General features: G+C 31.6%; 1 protein-coding gene across 1 annotated transcript in view; it reads right to left on the reverse strand.

The window, feature by feature from the left end:
• LOC145326326 (rhodopsin-like) overlaps positions 1-25,752 on the reverse strand; it is a 39,757-nt gene that overhangs the window by 4,166 nt on the left and 9,839 nt on the right. The window contains exons 4-11 of the mRNA XM_080169619.1: positions 24,692-24,732; positions 23,543-23,628; positions 22,452-22,576; positions 12,423-12,549; positions 11,177-11,248; positions 5,921-6,004; positions 5,328-5,420; positions 2,086-2,180 (exon numbers count right to left, since the gene is read on the reverse strand). Of these exons, the coding sequence (XP_080025745.1) occupies positions 2,086-2,180; positions 5,328-5,420; positions 5,921-6,004; positions 11,177-11,248; positions 12,423-12,549; positions 22,452-22,576; positions 23,543-23,628; positions 24,692-24,732 (723 nt within the window). The remainder of the gene's footprint in view (positions 1-2,085; positions 2,181-5,327; positions 5,421-5,920; positions 6,005-11,176; positions 11,249-12,422; positions 12,550-22,451; positions 22,577-23,542; positions 23,629-24,691; positions 24,733-25,752) is intronic.

Genomic DNA, 25,752 nt, shown 5'->3' on the forward strand with positions numbered 1-25,752 from the left:
TTAAAAAAATATTTCAGTTTTTATTAAAAAAGTACAGAAAAATCAAAAATTCAAAACTTAGGTGTCAACATCTAAAAAAGGTTTTAGCGCATTTTTCTTAAGCTCAAATCTTCTACCCTTTGCAAGAAAAAAATTGGATTTTCAGTTGTCCACTTTGGGGGGCCAGTACTCCCTCCCTGATTGAGATATGGCCTTTTAACTTTGATATGTTCTAGTACATGTCCCCAAAAGTATCTGTTTCAATTTTTAACTCTGTATCTCAACTTTGAAGTGTTTTGCAGCCATTCTTGCAAAGGGTAGAAGATTTGAGCATGAGAAAAATGCGCTATAATCATTTTTAGATGTTGACACCCAGGTTTTGAATTTTTGATTTTACTGTACTTTTTTAATAAAAACTGAAATATTTTTTTGATGTTCTATAAATGGTTATAAAAAACGAAGAAAATAAGCCGTTAATCATTAAATTCTGATAACTATAAGTGGGGTAAAATTGCTTTCAAAAAAGTTCTCATAAAAAAACACACTGTATAAAAAAAGACTAAATATCAAAGTAACCGTTTTAATTTTTGTAAAAAATTCAGCATTTTGTATACGTTATATAAATTAAAATATGAATGTATTAGATATTTCATATTTGTTAGAAATACTTTTATGAAAATACATCCTATTGTCAGAAAAATCTATAGAAATTTTAAAAGAAATTAGTACGAAGCCAATTATAATAATTTTTATCACAATGTTGACTAAAACTCAACACAATCCTCATACTAAAGTAACAGGATGTTTGTGTGTCTGTGTGTTTGTTTGTACCGAAGGATCTCGCTAACCGCTGAACCGATCGGGTCCTCCTTAATAGGGTAGCTTCGCATAGGTCCCGGCAAGGTTTATACTATTTTGGGGAAGGGTACCACCACCCTCTCAAGAGAAATAATAATAAATCGAAATTTTTATTTCATGTATAGAGACTCCTACGTAACATTGCGAGGTATCGTATAAAGAGACTCTTACGCAACATATTGTAGAAACTTGAATGCAACAAAAAATCAAACATTTAAAGTGCCACTAGGGCGTAGCCGCTAGTATGACTATAAAGACATATAGATAATCTTTATATAAGAAAATCTTGTCGACATCAAATAAAAGTCAACATAATACTTTCTTGTTTGACAGGGTGATGTTACTCTAATAGAATAACCCAAATAATTAAAACTTTTAGTTTGAAGTTTAATCCCCAAAAGGCCTTTGGAACAAACATCAAACAAACCATGTGAATGCTAAGTAAAAAGGTACAAAAAGATAGCATTCAAACCATCTAAACTAGAATTATAAATATTTTTATGTGTGAAACTAATCTTATAGTATTAAGTTCTTATTGGTTAAGCATTGAATCTGTATTTCTTATTGTTTTAAGGATTAAATGGTTGCTATAATACATGTTAAAATAATTTGGCTATAAACACTTTCGTGACAACGCCTCTAACAAGGCGTTTCGTCGTATTTTTACAATGGCTTTTGATAGGTTATTTTAGGTTAGATTAGGTTAAAAGCAGGCGCAAGAGATAGGAGAAAAGCTACGGTGAAAATACGAAGAAACTGCCACGAAAAGGACTATACCTAATAATTTTCCTTATAATGAAATAAACTAAAACTGTTTGAAAATTTAAAGCAAAAAATCTTTTTAGATTGCCCAATAAATCTCAAAAAGTCTTAAGTTTGAGTACTTAAAATTGTCAAAAACTTCGTCCAAACACACTTGTTTTATTTACTGTGAACTTTTTAACTTTAGAAATAGATGAATGGTTGGAACTTATAAAAGTAAAACTAAATTGCATTAAAATTTGTGCGTAAAAACTCAAATAAAACAAGGATATGAAAGTTCAGGACTTAAAAAGATTTGTTCTAGACAGCATATGACAAAATAGGCCAAAATCACCCCGAAATAGTATTAACATGCATTGAAATGTTAAAAAGACATTCAATTATTCTCTTTTTTAGATAAAAAAAATAAAATATATCAGGAATTAAATAATAACGAGTTTATACAAAGTAGGAAAAGATTAAAACTAAACAATATTAAATTCTAACCATCTTTTCCTCTGAGTCTGCATGGTGTTGTTATCAGAATTAGAGGAGAAAACTCGGGGCCACACAGGCAATGTTCCAAGGATGGCTTCACGGAACTGAAAATTAAGAAAAGATTATCATGCACTGTGGCTCAACACGTAGCGCATCCGCTCGTCGTCGGAAAGGTGATAGGTTCGAATCTCGGTCCGACACCGCGTCCTAACTAAAGACGTTAAAAATGGTTCCTACTGCCGCTATGTAAGGTGCGCGACATGAATAGTTAGAGTAGGGGAATTCCTTTGCCCAAAACAGGCGCAACTCAATACCATGCACAGTTAGGACTTCTCAGACAAAGTTCGTGCAATCAAAGGGTTGGTTGTGTGATGGGCAAATGGATGCTTTACACCGCAATCATAGAGCTTAGGGCTGACAACCCTGTCCCGTATCCATAAAAAAGCCATATGTTACAGAAACACTGACAAATTGTCAGCCGCCTATGCTCCCCCTGTGGAGTGAAAAGGGCTTGTTACTGTTGTTTTAACATGCATTTAATCAGCATTGCCGTTTGGTTCTTGTTAAATGCAAAATAAATCGATCAATAGTTAGTACAGGAAAATTAATTTGGCCTACTAGTGCTAGAAGGTACTTATGATCAAACACTCACTTTTCTAAAGATATTGCCCATCCTTCTGTAAAGTTATTATTCTTATGGAAAGAGTAGACAGACACAAGAAAAATCCAGATTCAAAGTTTTGGTGTCCCTTCATTTCATCACATTGTCAAATAATCAGAAATGCTAATTTTTACAATAGCAATAAATCACTCTTCCTTTATATTCCATTATAATCCTTAAAACACCGTATGATTTACTTTGTTTGTTACGTGATTTTTTTTGCGAATCTAAACGATATGCAGATGTGATAATATGCTGAAGTGATCGCCCACCCAAAGTTTTACACCAAAGTATTTATTAGATTCCAAATATAAAACTTTCTTTCACAGTACGCAGACCAAATACTATCAGCTTTTCAAAAACATGATATTTCAATTTGTTGAAAATTTAACGGATTACATTTTTGTGACATACTTTTAAAAATATACTTCGTCATCCATAATTTAAAAAATCTAGTTAATGAAACAATTCCATCTTGTGAAAATTTATAAGATTTCTAATAAATGATTTAAAATGATAGGCCGATTTCACCACGCATAAATGTATAAAGGTAGAATAAATCCTAAATATAAAATGAAAAAGCTTGGCTTTGAAACAAATGTGTCCAGCTATTCTAACATATCTCTATTTTGAAACCAGGAATAAAAAGAGGGAAATGTGAAAAGTAAAAGGAAACTTACTAATGGCGGGAATGTATAATAGATTCTTAAGACAGACAGACAGACTGACAGTAAAAGAATTTTAACTTACATGTTGTAAATTAACTGCACACATTTTATTGGGTTTTATGTATGAAAATAAGCTGGTTATCCTACGGGGTCTATTTAACGTTTGTTTAACTATAACAAAACATTTGATTCAACTTTTAGTTATATACTCGTATATTAACTGTCTCTTTTTAAATTTTATAAGCATACTAACTTTCTGAATTGGGTAAAATATAAAATTATTAAAAATTGTATCTATTCATAAATAAAATACATTTTTCTAGTAATACAGTCTTTATTTGAAGTTTTGTTTAAAATGAACGAAGAATATTCTACATAGATTAAGTCAAATAAGCATTTTGACAATAAAAAAATGAATGAAATTTAAACTTGGATAAACGTTGATTATATGTATTAAATTTACTGTATTTTAGAATATTATGCTTAGCTCTTTAATTTAGCCACCTTTAGCCAGTTATCCTTGAGGTAGACATTTCCTAACAAAACTAAATTGGCCGAAGGATATTGAAAGAAAAACACATGTATCCCAAACTTTCCTAGACAACATGGGGTAAAAGATACGTTCTTACCTGTTGACTTATTTATCCAATGGTATGTCGACAATATGGCATAAAATATTAGGGGTTATGACTGACATCTCATCGATATTTGGTGATATAGCGTTATTATAAATATCGACTGTATATTATATCTAAATTAATGTTAGGCTGACATATTATTTACAGACCGTTATTCGACAGAAGCAGGGCAGTGCATTAGATAACCCCCCTCCCCCAACGTTTAAAATATCTCATTTTGATCCCGCCCCCCTCCCCCTCAAAAAAAGCTGAGACGTCCTTTTACTGCAGGTCATTAATTAGGAATTGCCATTGCTGAGATAATAACCTTACAATCTTTTAAAGTTTGTTATGTTTCATTCTTGAATGTTATCGTTCTTGTTTTCAAGTTTGTACCTTTTTGCCCCAGATATTGATATATTAATTTAGTATTCACGATTCGTTTCTCTTCCTTTTTATAAATTTCTGGTGATTTAAGACAAACTTTACCAATAGTCAAACAGGCAGACAGACTTTTGTGTTGTGTAGATTATATGTAAGCCATTTTAAAATGTCATTACAAAAACCACTATATCCTTCAAACATATGTAATTCAAGACCATTTTGCATTTTAATGTTAAGCTACTTATATAGGCATTATAGGTATATCTAAATAGATAACTATATCATTATATGTGTTTTATGTAAATATTATGTATATAATATGAAAGTTCTTGGCGTAGCCACTATATGAAAGTTTACTGTCAGTATGTACGAAATAGCTACTCTTTAATAGTGAAGATGCTGTATATGTTTAACAAATTAATAAAAACTTACATGTGACTAGAAATTTTAAAGTTTTAAAAGATTTTGAAAAGAAAACTAAAATCCAAGATTTCTAAATAAAAAAGATCAAACTTGGTTCTAGAAATATATCATTGAAGTTTGCTAGAAATCAATTAATTGATATTCCATTTCTAATAATATGAAACAGTTAAAAGATTACATTTGAAAAAAGAATCTCATCTTTTTCTTACCAAAATGTTTATAGATAATTTCTATAACTATTTTTATTATATTACTTATGATTTATTTTTAGAAATTTGTGCTGAGAAACGAACTTGGTTTTAAAGGGTAGAATATTTAATTATCGCAACGTATTATAGACAATTTTCCACGGAAAGTAAAATGAAAAACTATGGCCCCTAGTGGCAGAAGGCTAAGTCCCATGAAAATAGTATTAAATCTTATGATTTTTATTTTACTAACTGGTTCTAATCCAGCGGATATTAATCCGTTTCGAAGCTAAACTGGAAATAATCTTACCTTGGAGTTCATGAGAAAGAAAATTATTGGATTCCACAAAGTTGAACTTTTCGCGAATTGGAGGGGAAAAACAGTAAAAGATAATGGTACCATCTGAAATTTAAATATAATATAGAGAAGCAGCGCTTTTAATCAGTTACATGATGACCAAAAAAGTTTAAATCTGCAGGATGATTCTATTAAATCAAGTAGGAATATATCATTTGAAAAAAATATTTTGCATACATTTTTTACTCGTCCAATAATCTTATCAAAATGAAAACAGAAAAAATACATTCTAGCTGTAACAAAATTATTTTAGAATGCTATTAGTTAGTTTAACGGTTTTTCCAGGGGGGGGGGGTGCGTAAAAAGCATCCGTAAATTTTTACAGCATCCATAACCAAAAACGAGGGGGTGTGACTTTTTTTGCTAGACCCCACCCTTTGAGGAGGTACATCAGAAAGGCGTTGACCCTTATCAAGGGGTATATAGAGGGGTGTATGGGGGTGGAAAACATAAGGGGTGGGGTGTTGTATCACAATCCACCCACATGAATTTAAAACATCTCCCTGCACGCCTTTCAAATTTGCAGTATAAATAAAATTTCTTACCGTATTCAGTCCAATTAAAGACATAAAGCAGAGAACAGCATAGGGTCCCCAACAAAACAGAAATACTCCAATCACAACAAATATCTAAATAATATAAAAGATATTGTTAAAAAAAAATATTCTGGAACATAAAATAGTAAGTTGTTTTTTTTTGTCTAAACCTCATATCTCAGAATTTGCTGATCTTAATGGGTTCTTCCTTTTAGGGAGGCTTTATAAATGTCTATGCTTGTTGTTTTTACTTACTTATTGAAATGATTGTACTTAGATTCACATGACCGATATAATCGTTTACACTTTACTCTACAACTTGCTGTGTCCGTCTGTCTATCTATTATGCTGTTTTAGTTGCCATTAAAGAGAGATGTTTTTTCATATTTAAAACTTAACACCTTATATTGTACTTATTTACAAATTCATAATTAAACTAAAATTTGTATCCTAGTATTAAAGGCTCGAAATCAAGCAAAATATCTAAAAATCGAAATGTTTTTGAATATTTTCATCACAATTTCTGTCTAATTTGATAAAAATTTACATATGAATTGTAAGACTTGAATATATTTCATTTGTTAAACAAGGATTATTAAATCCAAAGCAATAAATGCTTTGTTTTGTGGAAGCCTAAAACAAATTTACATCAATATATCTGATCAAAAGGTAGAGAGCCATGTATGTGTAGTAGGTACAAAGGTTCTAATATTTTAACTATTACAGACAACCAACCAACCAATCGATTACATGACTATATCTAGAAGTCCTAACTAATGATATGCGCTTTTATACTGACTAAAAAATTCCACTAACTCTAACAATTCCCGTCATCTACTTAACATAGCATAGCAAAATAAGGTACAAATTGTAATTACAGATTTCCAGCAAACCGAGAATGTACAAAAGTTTTTAAATTACAAAGGCAAGTAACCACGAAAATACTGCTTCTAAAACTAAAATATATATTTTGATTGTATAATATAGTAAATAAACTTTTCAAAACTGTTTGTAAATTTCGAGATAGTCCCCCTAGTTAAAATAATACTTGCTAAATAAAAGTTGCCTGATAATCAAAATTTTAATGTCTCTATACTGACAAGGATGTAAAAATAATTGGTAGCTGCGCTATAAAGGTAATAATTTGCATTAGAATTGCGCTGATTTCGAACATAACAAAATTTCATTAAAAATCAGAGACAGATGGGAAAACTCCAATTTTTCCTAATTTTCCTAGGTTATAAAACTTTATTTTTAAAGCGAATCTTTCTCTGTTCTTGTTGTGTTCGTAGGTTTGTCTTAAATATCTCTTATTGTAAATATTGACAAGATAGAGTACTTATCTAGTTTGTAAACCTAGCATAAGATTTTCTTACACAATTCAGAAAACATACAGCATTAAAATTTAAATTTGATTGGCATACCTTCCCCCTTTTACGATTTTTCAATAGAAAAATTCGACTCAATTTTTCAAGCAATACATGTCTATGATTGTGCCCAAAAATTGTAAGTATGTCCATATTAACATCCTTCATCTAAATTAACTTTACAAGAGACTTAATTTTCTTCAATATTAAAAGAACTGTCACTTTATATTTGATTAGCTTCACTTTCATGGACAATTTCATCTAAATGAAAGTTTTTTTTTGAAAAGAACACAAAAACAGTTGGAATTAAATTTTATATTAAATCCTCTTATGAGAATATTCCAAATAATCCTTATATATGCTCTTTTATTTAATAGGGATATTCCAAAATACAGTGTGTTTTTTTATGAGAACTTTTTTGAAAGCAATTTTACCCCACTTATAGTTATCAGAATTTAATGATTAATGGCTTATTTTCTTCGTTTTTTTAATGCAATTAATAGAACACCAAACAAATACTTCAGTTTTTATTTAAAAGTACAGTAAAATCTAAAATTCAAAACTTAGGTTGCAACAGCTAAAAATGGTTTTAGCGCATTTTTCTTATGCCTAAATCTTCTACCCTTTGCAAGAAAAAAATTGGATTTTCTGTAGTCGACTTTGGGGGGCCAGTATTACCTCCCTGGTTGAGATATGACCTTCAAACTTTGATATGTTCTAGTACATGTCCCTTAAAGTATCTGTATATATTTTTAGCTCTATATCTGAACTTTTGAAGTGTTTAGTAGAAATTCTTGCAAAAGGTTGAAGATTTAGGCATAAGAAAAATGCGCTAAACCATTTTTAGATGTTGCCACCTAAGTTTTGAATTTTAGATTTTACTGTTCTTTTTAAATAAAAACTGAAATATTTTTTAAATGTTCTATTAATTGCATTAAAAAACGAAGAAAATAAGCATTTAATCATTAAATTCTGATAACTATAAGTGGGGTAAAATTGCTTTCAAAAAAGTTCTCATAAAAAAGACACACTGTATATATTAAAAGTCAAACAAAACATTTTTTCTGTTTTTAAAAGGCATTTGACCTTTTACTTGTTAATTTATTTGATGAAAGTATAGAACGAAGATTACAAAGATATTAAAAGTGAAAAAAGTTACCGATTTGAGCATTTTATAATGTATACCTATACATAAAAAAAGTATTGAAAATACATGGTATTCTTTAATTTATTTACACTGTTTAGAAAATTTTTTTATTGCATTTTAGTGTGAAATCAAGCATGCTACTTTTGCTTTGAAAAGAGCTTGATTACTTTGGGTCAAAAAGAATATTTCCCATATCTGGAATCAACTAGACTAGACTGGTAAAAATGTACCCAAAGAATGTTTTTTTAGTCTATACATATGAAACGTATAATAGTTATTTCTCGTATCGTATTATAAACGGCTTTCCGCGGATATAGAATGTACAATTATAAGATTAAAACTAGTTTTTTTAGCCCCGTGGTGCCGAAGGCACCGGCTAAAAAAACTAGTTTTAATCTTGTGATTGTACATTTCTATATTCGTAGAAAACTGGATATAATACGATGCTAGACATAGTTTTTTCGTATGGATGAGAACCGGTTCCTATCCACCGGATTCGAATGAATACGAGAAATGTTATTAAAGATAAAATATTAGACCTGTTTAAAAGGAGAAAATATTTTTATAGATAAAATAATCTGTCAAATATGAAGTAGGTAATGGGTTCGAACCCAACACATAAATACCGTTTCTGGTGAGACAAAAGATAATGTCTTAGGCAATAATTAGGAAAATACACAAGCATCCACTGGTGTGACAAATTAGAGGTCGGTAATATGAATAACTAGAGTTGGGCTCGATATAATTATCTCGCTATTGGCTAGGTTTATTCAATGTTTTATTTACTTTCTTTTGGTTATCTGAATTCTGACTATTCTTCCATTATCTTCACCCTGACGATTTCTTTCTTTAAACTTTTTTAGGATCTTAATATTTTTTATTTAAAATTATCGTCCTGAAAGGGTTAAATGTTTAGTTAACTGTTAGTTCAATTTTAGTTCAATATCTGACAACATTACGCATGATCGCTAGTATCAAATTATTTTAAAACTAAGTTTTTATTTTATTTACTATATTATAAATTTAAATTTTCTGTTTTATGGATAGAAATTTAATACTTCAATATAATTCAAATAGCAACATGAAATAAAAAAATGAATTTATTCTTCATACAGTAAAATAATGGGTCTTATCGTTCTGGTCAATAAGAGTTTATTACGGATTATTGGAGCACTATGAGTTTTAAACGCTAGGAAAATTTGAGCTCATATATAGACATTTATTTCCTATATAGATCTGTCATGGATCTTGATGCAATAAAGCAGACTGTTTTGTAAATGTTAAAAATTGGAAGATTTCATTAAATAAAAGTTCCCGCAAATATAAGTATTAAATAATGCGTTTAAGATAATTTCTTTGTTAATTGAAGGTTTGAAAAGCAGAAAAAATTGTGTATCAGAACATTTTCCAATTTTGTATCCATTATTATTATATTTATTCTCCACTAATATCTTTTTTATTGGAACAACAATAAGGAATAGATTACCATTGGGATTAGGACCAGATAAAAGAAACATTAACACTTGACTCAAATATATACATAATTGTATCCAGGCATGTGCACAGCATTTTGCTGGAGGGGTGCATGAAACACAATAAAAAATTACACATCTAGGAAAGTTTTTTTTAAGAAGGTTGTTGGCAAAACGTTTGGAGGGTAGTTTGGCAATTTTATGTATGAAATAGGGTGAATAGGGTGAGTAAACCACCTTTCTTTATATATATATATGTCTTTAAGATAATGATATTGATATGAGGGAATTTTTAATAGATAGATAAATAGAATAACTACAGTACAAACAGTAACAGTTTCAGTTCATATATTGAAAGAAAGAAACATAAAGGTACCTGGTACATGTTTAGATACAAAAAATAAATTGGTCAAAGAAAAATATTAACAGCTTAAAATCAAAACATAAAAACATAAGGGTTTGTGACAGGAATTAAATTTTCAACTGTCCCCCCTCCTCACCGCACAGGTGTTTATGGACACTTTTATAAAAGAAGAAAAACTTAAGTTTTTAAGGGGGGTAATTTAATAATATAAAAAGTTACCTAGCTAATAATGAAATATTATTAAATATATAGGTGTAAATATGCGCGCGAAGCGCGCTAAAATTTTTTTTGTTAGGTTTTTTTTATATTTTTTTTGGGGGGGGTAAATACCCCCTCCTAAATGGCACCCGGCACCCCCAAAGTAGGGATAAATTTAAAAGGGGGGGGGGGGGAGGGGTAAAATAAAAAATATATTTTTTTTGGGGGGGGGGGGCCCGGGGTATGTAATACATATTCATTTATTACGAGGATAAAAATTAGTGTACTAAAAAAGTGTACTAACTAATCAGAAAACATGTAAGTCTTTTTGGTTAAACCCATTAAATTATTTGCTGAAGTTAATATGGTGTAATGCCTCAAACCGACAAGTGAACCACATACACCCCCGTTCAATGTATGCCCAATTTGAAAATGTTGTAAGCCCCTGCGCGGAGCTTTTGTAAGACCATTTCTCTCCTTATCTACACAATCACAACTGTCGGTATTCTGCCGATATCAAATTTCAATGGTCTGTTACGAATATCTGGCGACTTTATTAAAAAGTTTCCAATACTGACCATATGAAAACGAAATTATAACTAAATGGTTATGTTGACATAACAACTAAACAATGCTATGACATGGCATATTTAACCTTACTTGATCATAACATATTATTTTAGTAAAAGTTTATGAATTTAATAAAAATTTTCTTACCATATTTAAAATCTTTTTCTCACGTTTGACTGCTCTCATACGGATATCTTCGGAGCTTATTGAGGCGATATTCTGAAAAAAAGAAATGATATTAAGCAATCAGGAAATATACAGGTTTTAATCTTTTTTTTTGCTGCTGAGAGAGACACATTACTACAAATAATACTCACATTTCGAACTACTTTTAAAAAGTGGCAAAATATTATTTCTGCTTTAAAATTTCACGAATTATATAAGAATTTTGGGACCTAATTAGTTTATGTTAAAATTGTACAAAATTAGAGCTATAAATGTCAGAATATTTTCATAATTTCGTGTTCTTAATCAAATTATAAAATTCAGACAAGCTAAAACCTTTTTTGCTTACATGATTGTTAAAAACAAGAACAATTTTGTACACAATCAGCACACAGAAATAAATAATTATCATTAAACAATGGCTTTAAAGTTAAGTTTTTTCATTATACATATAAATCTGATAAAGATAAAATTCTCTGGGCTATAATTAATAATATTTTTTTCTGTTTGTGTAAAAACACCTTTGATCTGTTAATGTGATAAATTGGTTAATTTCTGGTTTGTTAAGAAAATATTACCCAAGCTTCTCTGTAGGGAATCAGGAATAAAAGGAACTATAAGAGTGGACAAGATTCAGGATTGAAGCTGTTTTCTGCCCCATCATTTCCCTATTCATATAAGAGCCACTGAGTCTATTTAGACGTGAACGCTCCGACAAATGACAACAACTTTAGTTTCCTACTCAAAACCTTTTTCGAACACTAGCATCTCAGATTCATTTACATTGAAATGCTCTATCCCAGCTTTTTCTGTAAAAATGTGACGTTGATATATAACTGTTTTATACACTTTTTTTTGCACATTTTACATTGTAAAATGCAGTTTGTACATTTTGTTAAAAAGAATATCTCTTTTTAATCTAATGGAGGGTTTGTAAACATATATAATAAACAAGCAATGACAACATATATATGAAACGAAACACAAAAAACATGAATGGAGAAACGAACAATACTTTATGAATTACAAAATCACGAAACCTTTTATCTATTTGTCTTTTTTTGTTGCATGACGGACAGACTGGTGGATGGACTTTGCTAGGGGTATCTTGTCCAAAATCTAGATTCTACAGTTTAAAGCAACCGAGAAAAATAAACATCAATCGTAGCGACTTACAGAAAAAGATAATTAAAGATTAGCTTCACCATTGAAAAGAGTAGGTACTCACCCTCCTAATGATATACAGAACCCAGAATGAAGTGTAGAAAATGATGACACAAGGGATGATGAAACCAAAGATAAAGAGGTAGAGAGCAAACTGATTGTTGTCTGGATCCTGCCAGGACGGGGCACAACTAGAAAACAAATATTGTCAATAAATCACTGCACCTGCAAGTACACAAATACGGAAACACATGCCTGGCGGATAGAGAAACTGCTGTTTTATCAGGTCGGAACCTACAATAAATGAACTGAAGATTAAATTTGTATAAAAAAATCACCGTAATCAAATAATTTATACTTTTCCTAGAAACGGAATGGGGGGTGTACCAGCGATATTACAAAAAATTTCGTGGGGGGGGGGGGGAGGGAGGCAGATTGTACAAACATCCTGTACTGTAAAAAGAATACTATTTAAAATAAAGGAATTTCAATATTGTTTGAAGACTGTTTGAAGTATCAATTTGTTGAACCAGAAAGTCTTAAAGTTTAATAATTTCTTGACAGTACAAAAAGTAAATTTTTTTATCTTTTGAGCCTAAAACAGTATGTTTTATAAACATAATTACCAGGGACAAGGGAAGTTCCGTCTGATCAACAATTCTATTAAAATCACGCAACCTAATCACAAAACCTTTAAAAGTTTTGAATGTATGGGATGATTCAACTATTATAAAAAAGGGTTTATAGTAAAGTAGATAAGGGTTTAAATTCGCTAAATCTCATCACTAAACCTCACTATTAAATAAGAAATTAGCAGACGATTATTCAAAACAAACAACAGAATTCTTACAAAACAATTCAAAAGTAGGGAGATTAAAAAAATATTTTTAATTACTTCCTAAAAATAAAATCTTTAATTTTTTTTCTTTTCCATAATATTTGTAACTGATTAAAGACAAAAAACCAAAATATTTTAATAAATTTTTACTTTGATGCATTTTCAAACACTTTTATTAACCCCTTAAAGCAAGTTAAGACAAAAGTTTCATATTGATTAAATAATTAAAATACATCTTTAAAGCTTTTTTCAAAAATAAAATTCATTGTTCATTACTTGTTAAAACAAGGATGACAACATCCATAAGCGAAGCTCTGAAATTGAAGGACAAACAAATATTAACACTAGTAGAGTGTCAGAACTGAATAAACTGAATATTAATGCGTATGTCTATACAAAATTGTAAGTAAATTTGTTTAAAATTGATTAAATACATGTTACTGTTTAAGGACATAATGACGTTTTTAAGACTTTATTATAGAGATGCTTCGCATATAACAAAATACCTTGTTGTAATAGGAATCAGTATTCAAAAAATCTGATGACTAGGATAATTTTAACATACAAAAATTTGTTGTAAAAAATAAGCCTGTTTTAAATGGACATATGAACTTTCTGGTAACGATTATAGAGTTGCTGCGCTTTTTAAGTGGTAACTAACTGCTATAGGAATTAGCATTGTCTTAACCTCTTTTCGAGGAAGCTTTGTGTTTATCAAGTACGAAATTAATTCCTTATCATTATTCTAAAACTAAGCGCAAATGTCGTCTTTTTGACTTTCCCTTCATAAAGTGACGCAGCATGGATTGTTTATATGCGCCCACGTTTTTCACTTTTGAATGAGACATGAGTGTGTGAAGATTTCGGAGAACAAAATTGGCCTATCATTGGTCTCATAGTGTGTGAACGACCCTAGTATACCAGGGATTTGAAACCATAAGAGCTTCAGGTAGAATTTGTTAATTTTATAAGGAAGAATGGTGTATAGGACGATTATATGTAGTTTTAAAAAGGCTTTAGCCAGCTAAGCATGAAACTTAATTATGATTAATATATGTTTTAGTAATTTTTATGTGCCTTTATTTTTGCATTTAACAATGATTTATTAAACCAAATAATTTTCCTTTAAAGCCAAAGTTTCCAAAGATTTTTTACCGTAGAGAAAAATGATTTTTGAAAAGCAAATAAGATTACGTGGTTATAAATAACTGGAATTATGAACTAATTGATATTGTAATTTCAGGTCTTTGAAATAATTTCATCAATAAATCTATATTCAAACCTGCTGTTGAAACTTGATGGTTCCTGGTATTGGGGGTTTGTATGTTCGCCAACTGATCTCGTGAACTTCCCGCTAATTCGGAAGTCAAGCTCAACCAAAGTGTCATGGTTGAGACAATTTCAAAGTATCTGATGAATAGGCGTTAGCATTCATCAAGAGATCAATAGCATATAGTGTATTGATGCAAAAAAGAAAGAGCTGCACAAGCAATTTCAAAGGACTTGAAGTTTAGGCGTTAGCAAATTTCAAAGTCTTAAAGTTTGATGGAGCTGCACAAGCGAATTTCAAATGAATGGAGTTTGAAGGAGCTGCACAAGCGAGTTTCAAATAACCTGATGGTTGAAGGCGCTGCACAAGCAATTTCAAATGGTTCTGAAGAATAGGCATTAGCATTCTTCAAAGAATCTGAAGAATAGGCGTTAGCATTCTTCAATAAATCAATAGCATATAGTGTATTGATGGAGAAAAAAAACATTGACAATTTTTCTGTGAAATAATTACCTAGTGAATCAATATGGTGCTCACTAAAAAGCAGAAAATTGAGCGAGCTATCGCTATTGGCAATGAAAGGCTAGAGGTGTTTGACGAACAGATAAAAGTGTTTTATGAAAATCTAAAAGCCTGCCAAAGTTTTAGTTCATGTGAAAATGTGAATTTAAAATCAATTCGTGACATTTTTAGTGAGGTCAAGGACCAATCTGACCTAATAAAAAGTCTAAAACCTGCCGTGGATACTAGTGAGCTGCGCGAGTTCAAGCGTGATTTGGATGAAGCTAGTGAGCAGAAAACTGTTGCAGATAAAGTTTATGCGTCGTTGGAGCAGTGTACAAAAATTCTGTACTGGCTTGACAATGAGTCAGACGACGCGAGGTCAAGCACTGTCGCCAGGAACCTCGACGTCATTCAGAAGGTGAAGATGGACATGGGAGTGCTTAAAATTTCCATGGAGTTGCGCCAAGAAGTACGTGATATGTACCGAAGGCTTAGAGAGATGGAACGTCGTTCATCTAACCTGGATGAGAGTGGGACACCTGCCATGCTCTCCAGAAGTATGTCTGCCGTGGATATTCGGTGTTCCAACCCGCAGTATGGGCGCTGGGACAACAGTTTGTTGCCGTCGTTCGACGGAACTGACACGGATTACCCAAACTTTAAACAGGTCTTTAAGGATCTATGCTCTGGTTATGGATTTGCTGACCAGAGGTTAAGTCTGATGTTGTGTATGGAGAAGGTTATAACCAACCCGGAACTACGCAAGCAAGTGTCAGCGATTAGAGATCATAATGAACAATGGGCGTTTCTTGATCAGATGTTTTTATCAAACACTCGCCGGTTCATGAGGATTTTAACTAAGTTGAACAAGATGAAACCTGTGGATAAACCTGTGGACGTGGTTAGCGCAATTGCTACCTTCAAGAGCATGATGCAGGAGGTAGAAGCCATCGTTGGTTCTGCAGCTAAGGATTACAATCACCTAACTCTTATTCATATTTTTAAAGACAAGTGCCCTGAAAATTTGAGAGAGAAGATTATGATGGAGCTAGGTAGCATGAACCAACCAAACATCCAGAAGATTGTAGAACTGCTGGAGAGGACCAGGGGTGCCATGTTGGCCGGTGATATGTCCTATGACACTAACGCCGGCAAGAGAAATCGTGATAGAGCTGCCGCCGCGCAAGTGTCTGGCCGCAGTGACAATGAGAATGGAAAGGCTGGAAAGGACAAGGCTTCCAAGTGGAACAGTGCATGTCCTGTTGAAAATTGCGAGGATAAACATCCTATTTTCCGTTGTCCCACATTTAAGAAGATGGATGTTGTTGACCGAAAAAAAGTTGTCCAGCAGAATAAGTTGTGTGAACTCTGCTTGTGTGATGGTCATGCTGCTGACAATTGTAATAAATCGGATAAGCTTGGTGTCTGTGGCACCAATAATTGCGACGGTTATCATAGTCGTATGTTGCATGAGGCTAGTGCTAGTGTGAATACAGTCTACAAATCAAGTTCTTAGCCTAGCACATGTACCTTCCTGCTGCAAATAGTTCCAGTTGTAGCACCTGGCGGCGGCGCCTGCCATGCCGCCGTCATGTTTGATTCGGGTTCGAGTCTACCACTTATATCTGAGAAGATGTCCCACAAGTTGAAGCTGAAATCTAACGGCAGATATACAAACATTTCTGTTGCTGACGGTAGAGAATCATCCTGCCGCAATGTGGTGTTCTATCTGAAGGACAGGGATGGTAACTTGAGAGAATTTGAGGCAGCTGTTATGCCTAACCTCGGAGGTGGCAACAAGATGCGCTCGGTCCATCCGGAAACCGCCGCCAAAATATTTAAGATGCCGCCAGAAAGATTTACATATATTAGTGGAGGCTTAGATATCATCATTGGAAATACACATCCTGACGTGTTTCCATCAACCTACCAGAAAGTGGGCCAGTCTATGTTGTGGCGAACCATTTTTGGTAGTGGTTTTATCTGTACAAGTGCTGACTATGGAGCTGGTCAGCAGAAATCTGCATATAAAGCTGCCGTAGCTGTTGATAAGAGTGCGTGGCCGGTTGGTTCTGCCGTAGCTGTTGATAATGAGCCGGTTGGGTCTGCCGTAGCTGCTATTATTGAACCTGTTGGTTCTGCTTGTAACGCTACTGATGAACCTTTTGGTTCTGCTAGTGCCGCAGCCGTTGACAACATGGCTACGGTGGGTGTTGCCGTGGCTAATATTGATAATGATGTTAGTTGTGCTGCAGTTATTCCTGATGATATTGGTAACGATACTGTAGCCGTTGAGAATATTGTTACGGCGGGTATTGAGCCGCTGAATGATTCGGTTCCAGCCGGACAAGAGCCGACGGGAGTTTCGGTTCCGGCTGGACAAGAGCCGATCAGAGTTTTGGTTCCAGCTGGACAAGAGCCGACGGGAGTTTCGGTTCCAGCTGGGCAAGAGCCAATAAGAAATTCGGTTCTGGCCGGACAAGAGCCGACGGGAGTTTCGGTTCCGGCCGGACAAAAGCCGGTAGATGATTCTAAATTTTATGACAGTCACACTTTTATTACTTGCCCTGGTGCTATCATGAATCAAGAATCGACTTGGCTGCTGCCAACCTTGCCGCCCGACACAGGGTAAGAGGCCTGCAAATAGCGGGTGGAAATATGGCGGGTGTTGCCGCCAGAAAGTCATTGAAAAATTTCAAACCACACATATCTAATCTACAACATAAACTATTTATGTGAAAATGATCTTTAAAAGAAAAAATATTACAAGTTATATATTAAGCTTGTGAAGGGAACCTAAAAAGGTTCTGCAAAGAATAAGTATTCATTATTCAACTAATTTTATTATTCATATTCAAGCACAAAAATTCTACAAAATTGTTTAGACTTTTAAAGCAGATTTTAAAAGATTTTGTTTCTTTAAGTATGACTTCGAAAAGCAAAAGTTGTGTGTATTAACTACCAAATGATTTTTGCAGATTTTTTTTAGATTGAGAAAAATAGATTTTTTAAAATTATTTTTCGAGGTATTTTTTTCATGGTTCACGTTTGCTTAAAAAATGTTATTTCTCAGATTCTCATATGAGATAATGCATTAAAGTAAAGAACACAACATGTAAAATTATTATGATAATGTTAAAAATATTTCTGGTTATTATTTTAAAAAGATTATCGCAAAAAATCAAGATATTTGTTTAAATTTGTAAGCAAAGCAAAGATTTTCTTTCATTCCGGAGGCAGAGATTCTTAACAATTCATGTACAAAAGTTTTCTTTCACTCCGGGAGCTGGGATTCCTATTAATCCACGCGTTAAGATTTTTTTTTCTTCTTTCCGAGAGCAGAGATTCGTAGTAATATATGTACCTAGCGACTTCGGACAATTTTAAAACTTGAGAAGTATTTTATAGCAATTATTTTCCTAGGTACATATATATTTTCGTTCATGTTTAAAAATGTAAACTCTATTTCTATGAGATAAGCATTTATAATAATGAACACGATGTATGATATTATTAAATTATTGATTATTATTTATATGAATATCACAGAATTAATTTAAGATAAACTATGCATATTTTAAATTAACCTTTCCTTCATTTTTATCGCAGATATTAAAATAAAAGCGGTTATTAAAAATTATGATTAATAATTGATTCTTATTTTATGGAAATTGAGATTTTTTTTAGTAAAATAGCCACATTTTTCATATGCCTATTTTTATGCCTAAAATAAGAATCAAATGAAATGCGATTAAGTTTTATTCTATTTCATATGCTCAAATTTAATTTTATTGAGTTTAAATTCCTTTCAAAAATACATTTCGTTATAAAACTTACCTGAAAAGTTTACCAAAAAGGAATAAATGTGTCGAGGTTGCGTGATTCGATATTTATTCTAAGGAAAAAATCAAGTATATTTTAGCAGATTTTTTTAAAATTATATATGAATTTCAATCAAGTAAAACATTTTTATTCAGATCAAGGAATGATTGAAAATTCATATTAAAAGTCTCATATTTTTTTTACAAAGAAAAATTGGTATTTTTTTCATAATTTCAATGAAAATTCTAACGAAGATATTATTATTTTGCTATTCTTTAAGTATTAAAAAGTTTTATTGTTGATTAAGATATTACAGTTCTTATTCATTAGGTTTGAAAAACTTTCTGCCCAAGGATTTTGAAAAATTTTTTCTTACTACTCTTTTTGATGCTTAACAAATTTAGTTTTAAGTACCTATAAATCTTAATTTTCTTGTCTAAGATTTATTTCGTTTTATTTTTACCATTATTTGTTTACATTTACATTTCAACCTGATTTCGTAGGTACTTATTGATTTATTAATAATGATTTATTACCTATTGATTATGAAATGATTATTATTTAGTATAGTTGTTATAATTACAACATCATGATTAATAGGATTATCTATTTTAGGATTGTGTATGTGATCTTGTGATTGTCATGTGCATGAAATGTTGTATGGTACAAACCAATCCCCATCCTTCTATCCTAAAATGTGAGGTATTATGAGTCCTAGTGAGGAGTATAATATTGTGTATGCATTTCACGGGGTTTCATTTAGTTAGGAGCAAAATTGTCACGTTTTCGGGATGTGGCCATTCTCATGTGATTATGGTGAGTTGAGTTTAGTGAGAAATGTTGCTAGTGCTCAGCGCAAAAAAACCTTGAATCTCGTTAAGGAAGTTAATTTGACTTTCAAACGGGGGGTGTGTCTTAACCTCTTTTCGAGGAAGCTTTGTGTTTATCAAGTACGAAATTAATTCCTTATCATTATTCTAAAACTAAGCGCAAATGTCGTCTTTTTGACTTTCCCTTCATAAAGTGACGCAGCATGGATTGTTTATATGCGCCCACGTTTTTCACTTTTGAATGAGACATGAGTGTGTGAAGATTTCGGAGAACAAAATTGGCCTATCATTGGTCTCATAGTGTGTGAACGACCCTAGTATACCAGGGATTTGAAACCATAAGAGCTTCAGGTAGAATTTGTTAATTTTATAAGGAAGAATGGTGTATAGGACGATTATATGTAGTTTTAAAAAGGCTTTAGCCAGCTAAGCATGAAACTTAATTATGATTAATATATGTTTTAGTAATTTTTATGTGCCTTTATTTTTGCATTTAACAATGATTTATTAAACCAAATAATTTTCCTTTAAAGCCAAAGTTTCCAAAGATTTTTTACCGTAGAGAAAAATGATTTTTGAAAAGCAAATAAGATTACGTGGTTATAAATAACTGGAATTATGAACTAATTGATATTGTAATTTCAGGTCTTTGAAATAATTTCATCAATAAATCTATATTCAAACCTGCTGTTGAAACTTGATGGTTCCTGGTATTGGGGGTTTGTATGTTCGCCAACTGATCTCGTGAACTTCCCGCTAATTCGGAAGTCAAGCTCAACCAAAGTGTCATGGTTGAGACAAGCATGTAAAGTTTAAAATTGATAGGACAATTCTAACCTTTTTAAATTAACAGAAACAGTTAACTGTAACGGATGGACGTACGGACTTACGGACCGACCCTAATTATAGAAAAACTTCGCTTTTAAAAAATAAATAAACCTAAAACATAAAATACTAAATTCTATTTGACGAGCAACTTAATAACAAATAAGCATAAAAAAACATATATTGGTGCCTTTCCACAAAGTTGCCTATCAAGCACTGATCCCCCTCCTTATTTAAATTATATCTTTTGGTTTCCCTAATGCTATACCAAAAGAACTCCCGCCCCTTTGATCATTTACAATTTGTTTTAATTAATGGTAGGGAAAGGGGGGATTCTGTGCTCTACAAGGCATTTTGGGGAAAATTACCCATATTTTAAATTTTGTAAAAAGTTTGTAAATTGTTAATATTCGAGAAGATTAGTTGTTTATGTTCAAGTATTGTAGGACATGATAAATCATTTTATGATTTCAGGGAAGCTCCTTATTTACATTCCCTATTTCGCCACTTCCCTCCAACTTGTTTCGCAATTAGAGGCAAGATGTTGTCAAGAAATACCAAATTAAACCACAACAACATGTATGATTTGGAAGAGCATAGTTATGTAGTTCAGAATTTCATTGCTAGATGTCGTAAAAACTTTTTTTATTTTTAATTTTTAGATGAGATAAATATTCAAACAATCTTAAATATTTTTCAAAGTATTACAGCTATCCACTTTTTAGGATTTTCAATCAATTTTATTCACTATTTAACATATAATTTACGAGTAGTCTATGATTTAGACAAAATATTTAAGGGATGTAAAAATCTTTACTTATCTCGTTCAATTCAGAATTGAACATGAAACTAATCTCTGACAATCATTTATTCATGGCTCTTAGTAAAGGAAGCAAAAACTGATAAAAGTAATACTTGAGTTTCTTATCAAATTCTGCCAAAAGTTGCTTAATCTCATCATCTAGTTTTAACTGGAAATCTATGAAACCAGCTCTATAGCATTGTTTGCCAGAATAGCATTCCCTTGTCCCTGATAATTACTTTTATGATATTAACAATTACTTAAACTTAAAGTTTAATAACTATAAAAGAAATGCTAACAAATGGTTATAATTTTGTAATTATTGGTTAAAACATTTTTTTATATAGTAAAGTTTGATATAAAAAATAGGGGTATAGTCCTTTCCACGACATCCCTCCATAAGGAGCGATTCTTCGTATTTTTCACAGTAGCTTTTCTCCTATTTCTAGCCCCTGCGGGGGGCTCTAACCCTGCGGGGCCAATTACCTAACCCTGTGGGGCAATCACCTAACACAATATAACCTAACCTAACCTAAAATAACCTATAAAAAGCCATTTTAAAAATACGAAGAATCCAGGAATAAGGTATAACCAACAAGGGAATTAAATCTAAAAAAATATTTGGGGGGCAAATGGAGAGGTCGTCAATTTTACGATGTGTTGCCCCCCAACGACAGCTGAAAAACACGTATAGGTTTCGTGATTTTTTCCGAATTAATTTCGTTATTGGTATGAGCTGCGAAGAATCGCTCCTTATGGAGAGATGTCGTGGAAAGGACTATACCAAAAAATAGTTATTGAAAAATTAAGACAGTTATACCTTCTGGCTCGACGGAGTTTTAGTATTTACTGGCCATTATTAATTGCTTAGGGTCAAGTTTAAGTTTTTAAATTTTTAGTATTTCAGTAATTTTCTTTCCAGTATGGCTTTGAAACCGATCAATATATGCTGAATTAGACCCGGTTCTCTGCAATACTGAAAATCATATACAACATCGTATTACAGGCAATTTTTATAAATATTAAAATAAAAAACGTAAAATGAATACCAGATTTTATAGATCAGCCCTTCGGGACTTACAAAATTGGTTTAAATCTTATGGGTTCTTTTTTCAATATTCGTGGAAAATTGTCTGTAATACGATGTGTTCTATAACTATTCTCTGACAGGTACTGTATATAAATGACTGAATATGACTTACCTCATGCCATTAGGTTCAGGTACATATTGTCCAATATTGAAAAGTGGAGGTAGAGAGGTGGCAAGTCCTGCTGCCCAGGCTAGCCAGGTCAAATGGAACACAATCCTGTTCGAGTTCACTTTTCCCTTAAATCATAGAAGTTTTAGAATTGTAAATTATAGAATTAGTTTACAAGTGGCCGGTTCAGTTTCCCTCCCCTTGTTTAAATAAATTGAGAATCAGGGGGGGGGGGGAAGGGGGCTTAGTTTTTTTCTTATGTATAACCCTGCGGTGCCTATTTCTGCGGTGCCATAATCCTGAGATGCTATCAATTGGCCCAATACATCCTAACCTGAGGAAAAGTAATAAGGTATTACATTTATCATTAGCGACAATATTTGGTCTGCCCGTCTGTCTGACTTTCTGACTATCTTCAATCATAGGTTTCTATAAAGAAAAACTTCTCTCTCTCTATTATCCCCTTTTTAAAAGCCCTATCTACAATTAGACGCAATTGTCTTTATTGCTTTATTAAGAAACCTACAGCAATTAACAAAAATAAGGCGTAAACTTTATTAAGATATTTATTCATTTATTTTATTTCCCCTCATAAATTTCTAATTATTCATTCAATCAAAATAATGAAGAAATGATTAGAGATAATTATTTGATCAAATAATGTAATTAATAGAATAATTATTAACATACATCAAGAAAAAAATTTAAAATGTAAATTCTTAGTATTCAGAAAAAGTTTGTTATTTAATTTTGAACTTAAACTTTAAATTAAATCAAAACAGAGATTTTGTTAAGAAAATTTTGATTTAAAAATTAAAAAGAAATCGTATTTCCTCGATATGAAGTTGACTAACCCCCTCCCCCTCTGTAAAATAGCTCCAAGCCTGCAATGGATTAAAACTAGGAATCGTTGATCATAAACAGACATCCAGCTTATTTGGTATAAGATTTATCTGAGAATAAACTGGAAAAATATTGATGGATAAGTTTTTAGATTTTCCTCCTATACTTTTATTTATCAAAGGGGTAAATTTGTTTATGTTAATTGGGGGATGATTGATTTATCTCCATTGTTGAAGTTTTGTCTCCCTTACCTCTAGCACTACCACAGCCCATCTGTAAACAGAAATAGCCAGCAGACAATTTATGGATACCATCCCAAAACATGTCAACAGAAATCCTGAAAAAATAATAAATTTTTTTCTGTTGGTTTTGTAAATATATCATATTTCATTCTATTTTGTCCTTTTTAAATACATGGAAATTAGGAAAAATGCACATATTAAGTACTGTTTCTTTTGTTAATCCTCAAAATCTTTAAATCTTCTTACTTAAATCCTAGAATTATTTCTATTATACAAAATAGATACACATATTTTCTCTATTCTAATATGAGAAAGGACAATCATGTCGTTGAGTAGCGCAGTAATAACAAGAAATACTGATAACTTTCTTTTGACTCCTGAGGTGGATTCTTAAAAAAAAATTGCCCCACTAATCGCTTAGTGGGGTAAAATTGTTTTCGTGAAAAAACCTCCAATATCACATAAAAAATCTACAAAAATTAAATAAAATCTTATGTTCATAACCCTTCTATGATTTTGTTTATTTTTTTTTGAGATTTTTAATGTGATTTTGGTGTATTTATCACAAAAACAATTTTGCCCCATTAAGCGATTAGTGGGGCAAACTTTTTTTAAGAATCCACCTAGGAGACTAAGGTATGTGTGGACTTTTCACTTATAGAGTAGCTATGTTGCTAAGTTACGTAAAAAATTTCTTCCATCATTTTTAAATTTTTCATTTTTCACATTCTTTTTGATAAATGTAAAGTTCATAAAATATGAAGTGGAGTATTAAGGTATAATTCATCTGAAAAAGAACTATTCTATTACAACTTTTAGAATATAAACTGTAAGAGATCTTTTAAATTTTGCGTAATTTTTTGATTACAGCATGCTATTCTACAATAAAATGAATTATCCCTTGTTCACGATAAAAATATTTAAGAATGGCACGCACTTGTTAGTTATGTAAGGTTTAAAAGGTTCGCATTCATTTTTCTTGTACGAAAATTTATCTTAAGCATTTTTTCTCCATTTTTTGAAGCCAAGCTACTTCTCAATTCTAAATAATCATCCGTCTTCCCAAAACGTTTGAGGATGCTATATTCTTGGCTGCTATTTAAGTAAGTTATCATAGTTCCATTGCACTATGCCCTAAAATGTTAAAATTTTTATAACCTGTAAAAATACACAGTGTTCTTCCACTCGACCATCCGTGGCTAAAAATAAATATTATTTGAAAATTATATTATTTTAAACCATATCTCTAAAAGCAAAGCTTTTATTTCATTGGGTTGTGCCTTGTCCCTCCAAAGAAAAGTAACTTATAGATGTTATCACAATTATGAGCACGTTGAAATATTAATATAAATTTTTAACCTTGCATAAAGATTTAGCTATTTATAGCCACACCACAATTCTCAATCATTTAAAATTTGATTGTCCTTGCATAATAGAAAACCGATATTTTTACGGTTAAACAGATTTCTGATTCATCGAAAATGGAAAACTCGTAGTGGCATACTCCTTGAATCGTTGTGTGGACTAAACTCCCCCCCCCCCTCTCCCTCTATTCCGAACATTCTAAACAAATTTTCAATTCCCCAGTCTAAAATAAGCATAAAAAATGTATTTTCGAAAAGTTTATTTGTGATCAACGCTTAGTTTAAGGGAATTTGCTAAAATACCTCTTTAACAATAAACTTGTCTCCAAAATGTCTCTGGGAGAAATATTGAAAAAAAAATTAAAGAAGACGAAAAACAAGGATGGAAAAAATGTTGGCAAATTTAGTTGTAACTAGTATATATCTTTAATTTACGAGAAAAAATGTTTTATAGAAATAATACTTTATATATAGTTTAAACAACTTTGCCTTTGTAGTGGAAATAATAATTATAGCTCGAAGAAAAAAAATTAGTCACGAAATCTATCAAGTTCATTTATTTTTTTGGTCAAAGCATCTATTGTACCAAAAAACTAATATTGTTTTTTCAAATAATGTAAAATATGTGCAGGTTATATATCAAGAGATGGAAAAAAAAATAATTATATAGAAGTTACGCTACAAAATACTTTGATTTTGCTTAGACCGCAAGAAAATATAGTCCACCAATAGTAATACTTTCAAATCAAATTTAATCTTACAGCTGGTTGTGTAATTGTATGTATGTGTGATGTAAGATCTCATAAACGACTAGCACATATTCATCCAGAATTTTTTTTGTAGCTTGTTTTGGTT

This window comes from Acartia tonsa, chromosome 8 (genome assembly GCF_053477335.1).
Source record: "Acartia tonsa isolate MP-2025a chromosome 8, ASM5347733v1, whole genome shotgun sequence".
NCBI lineage: Eukaryota > Metazoa > Arthropoda > Copepoda > Calanoida > Acartiidae > Acartia > Acartia tonsa.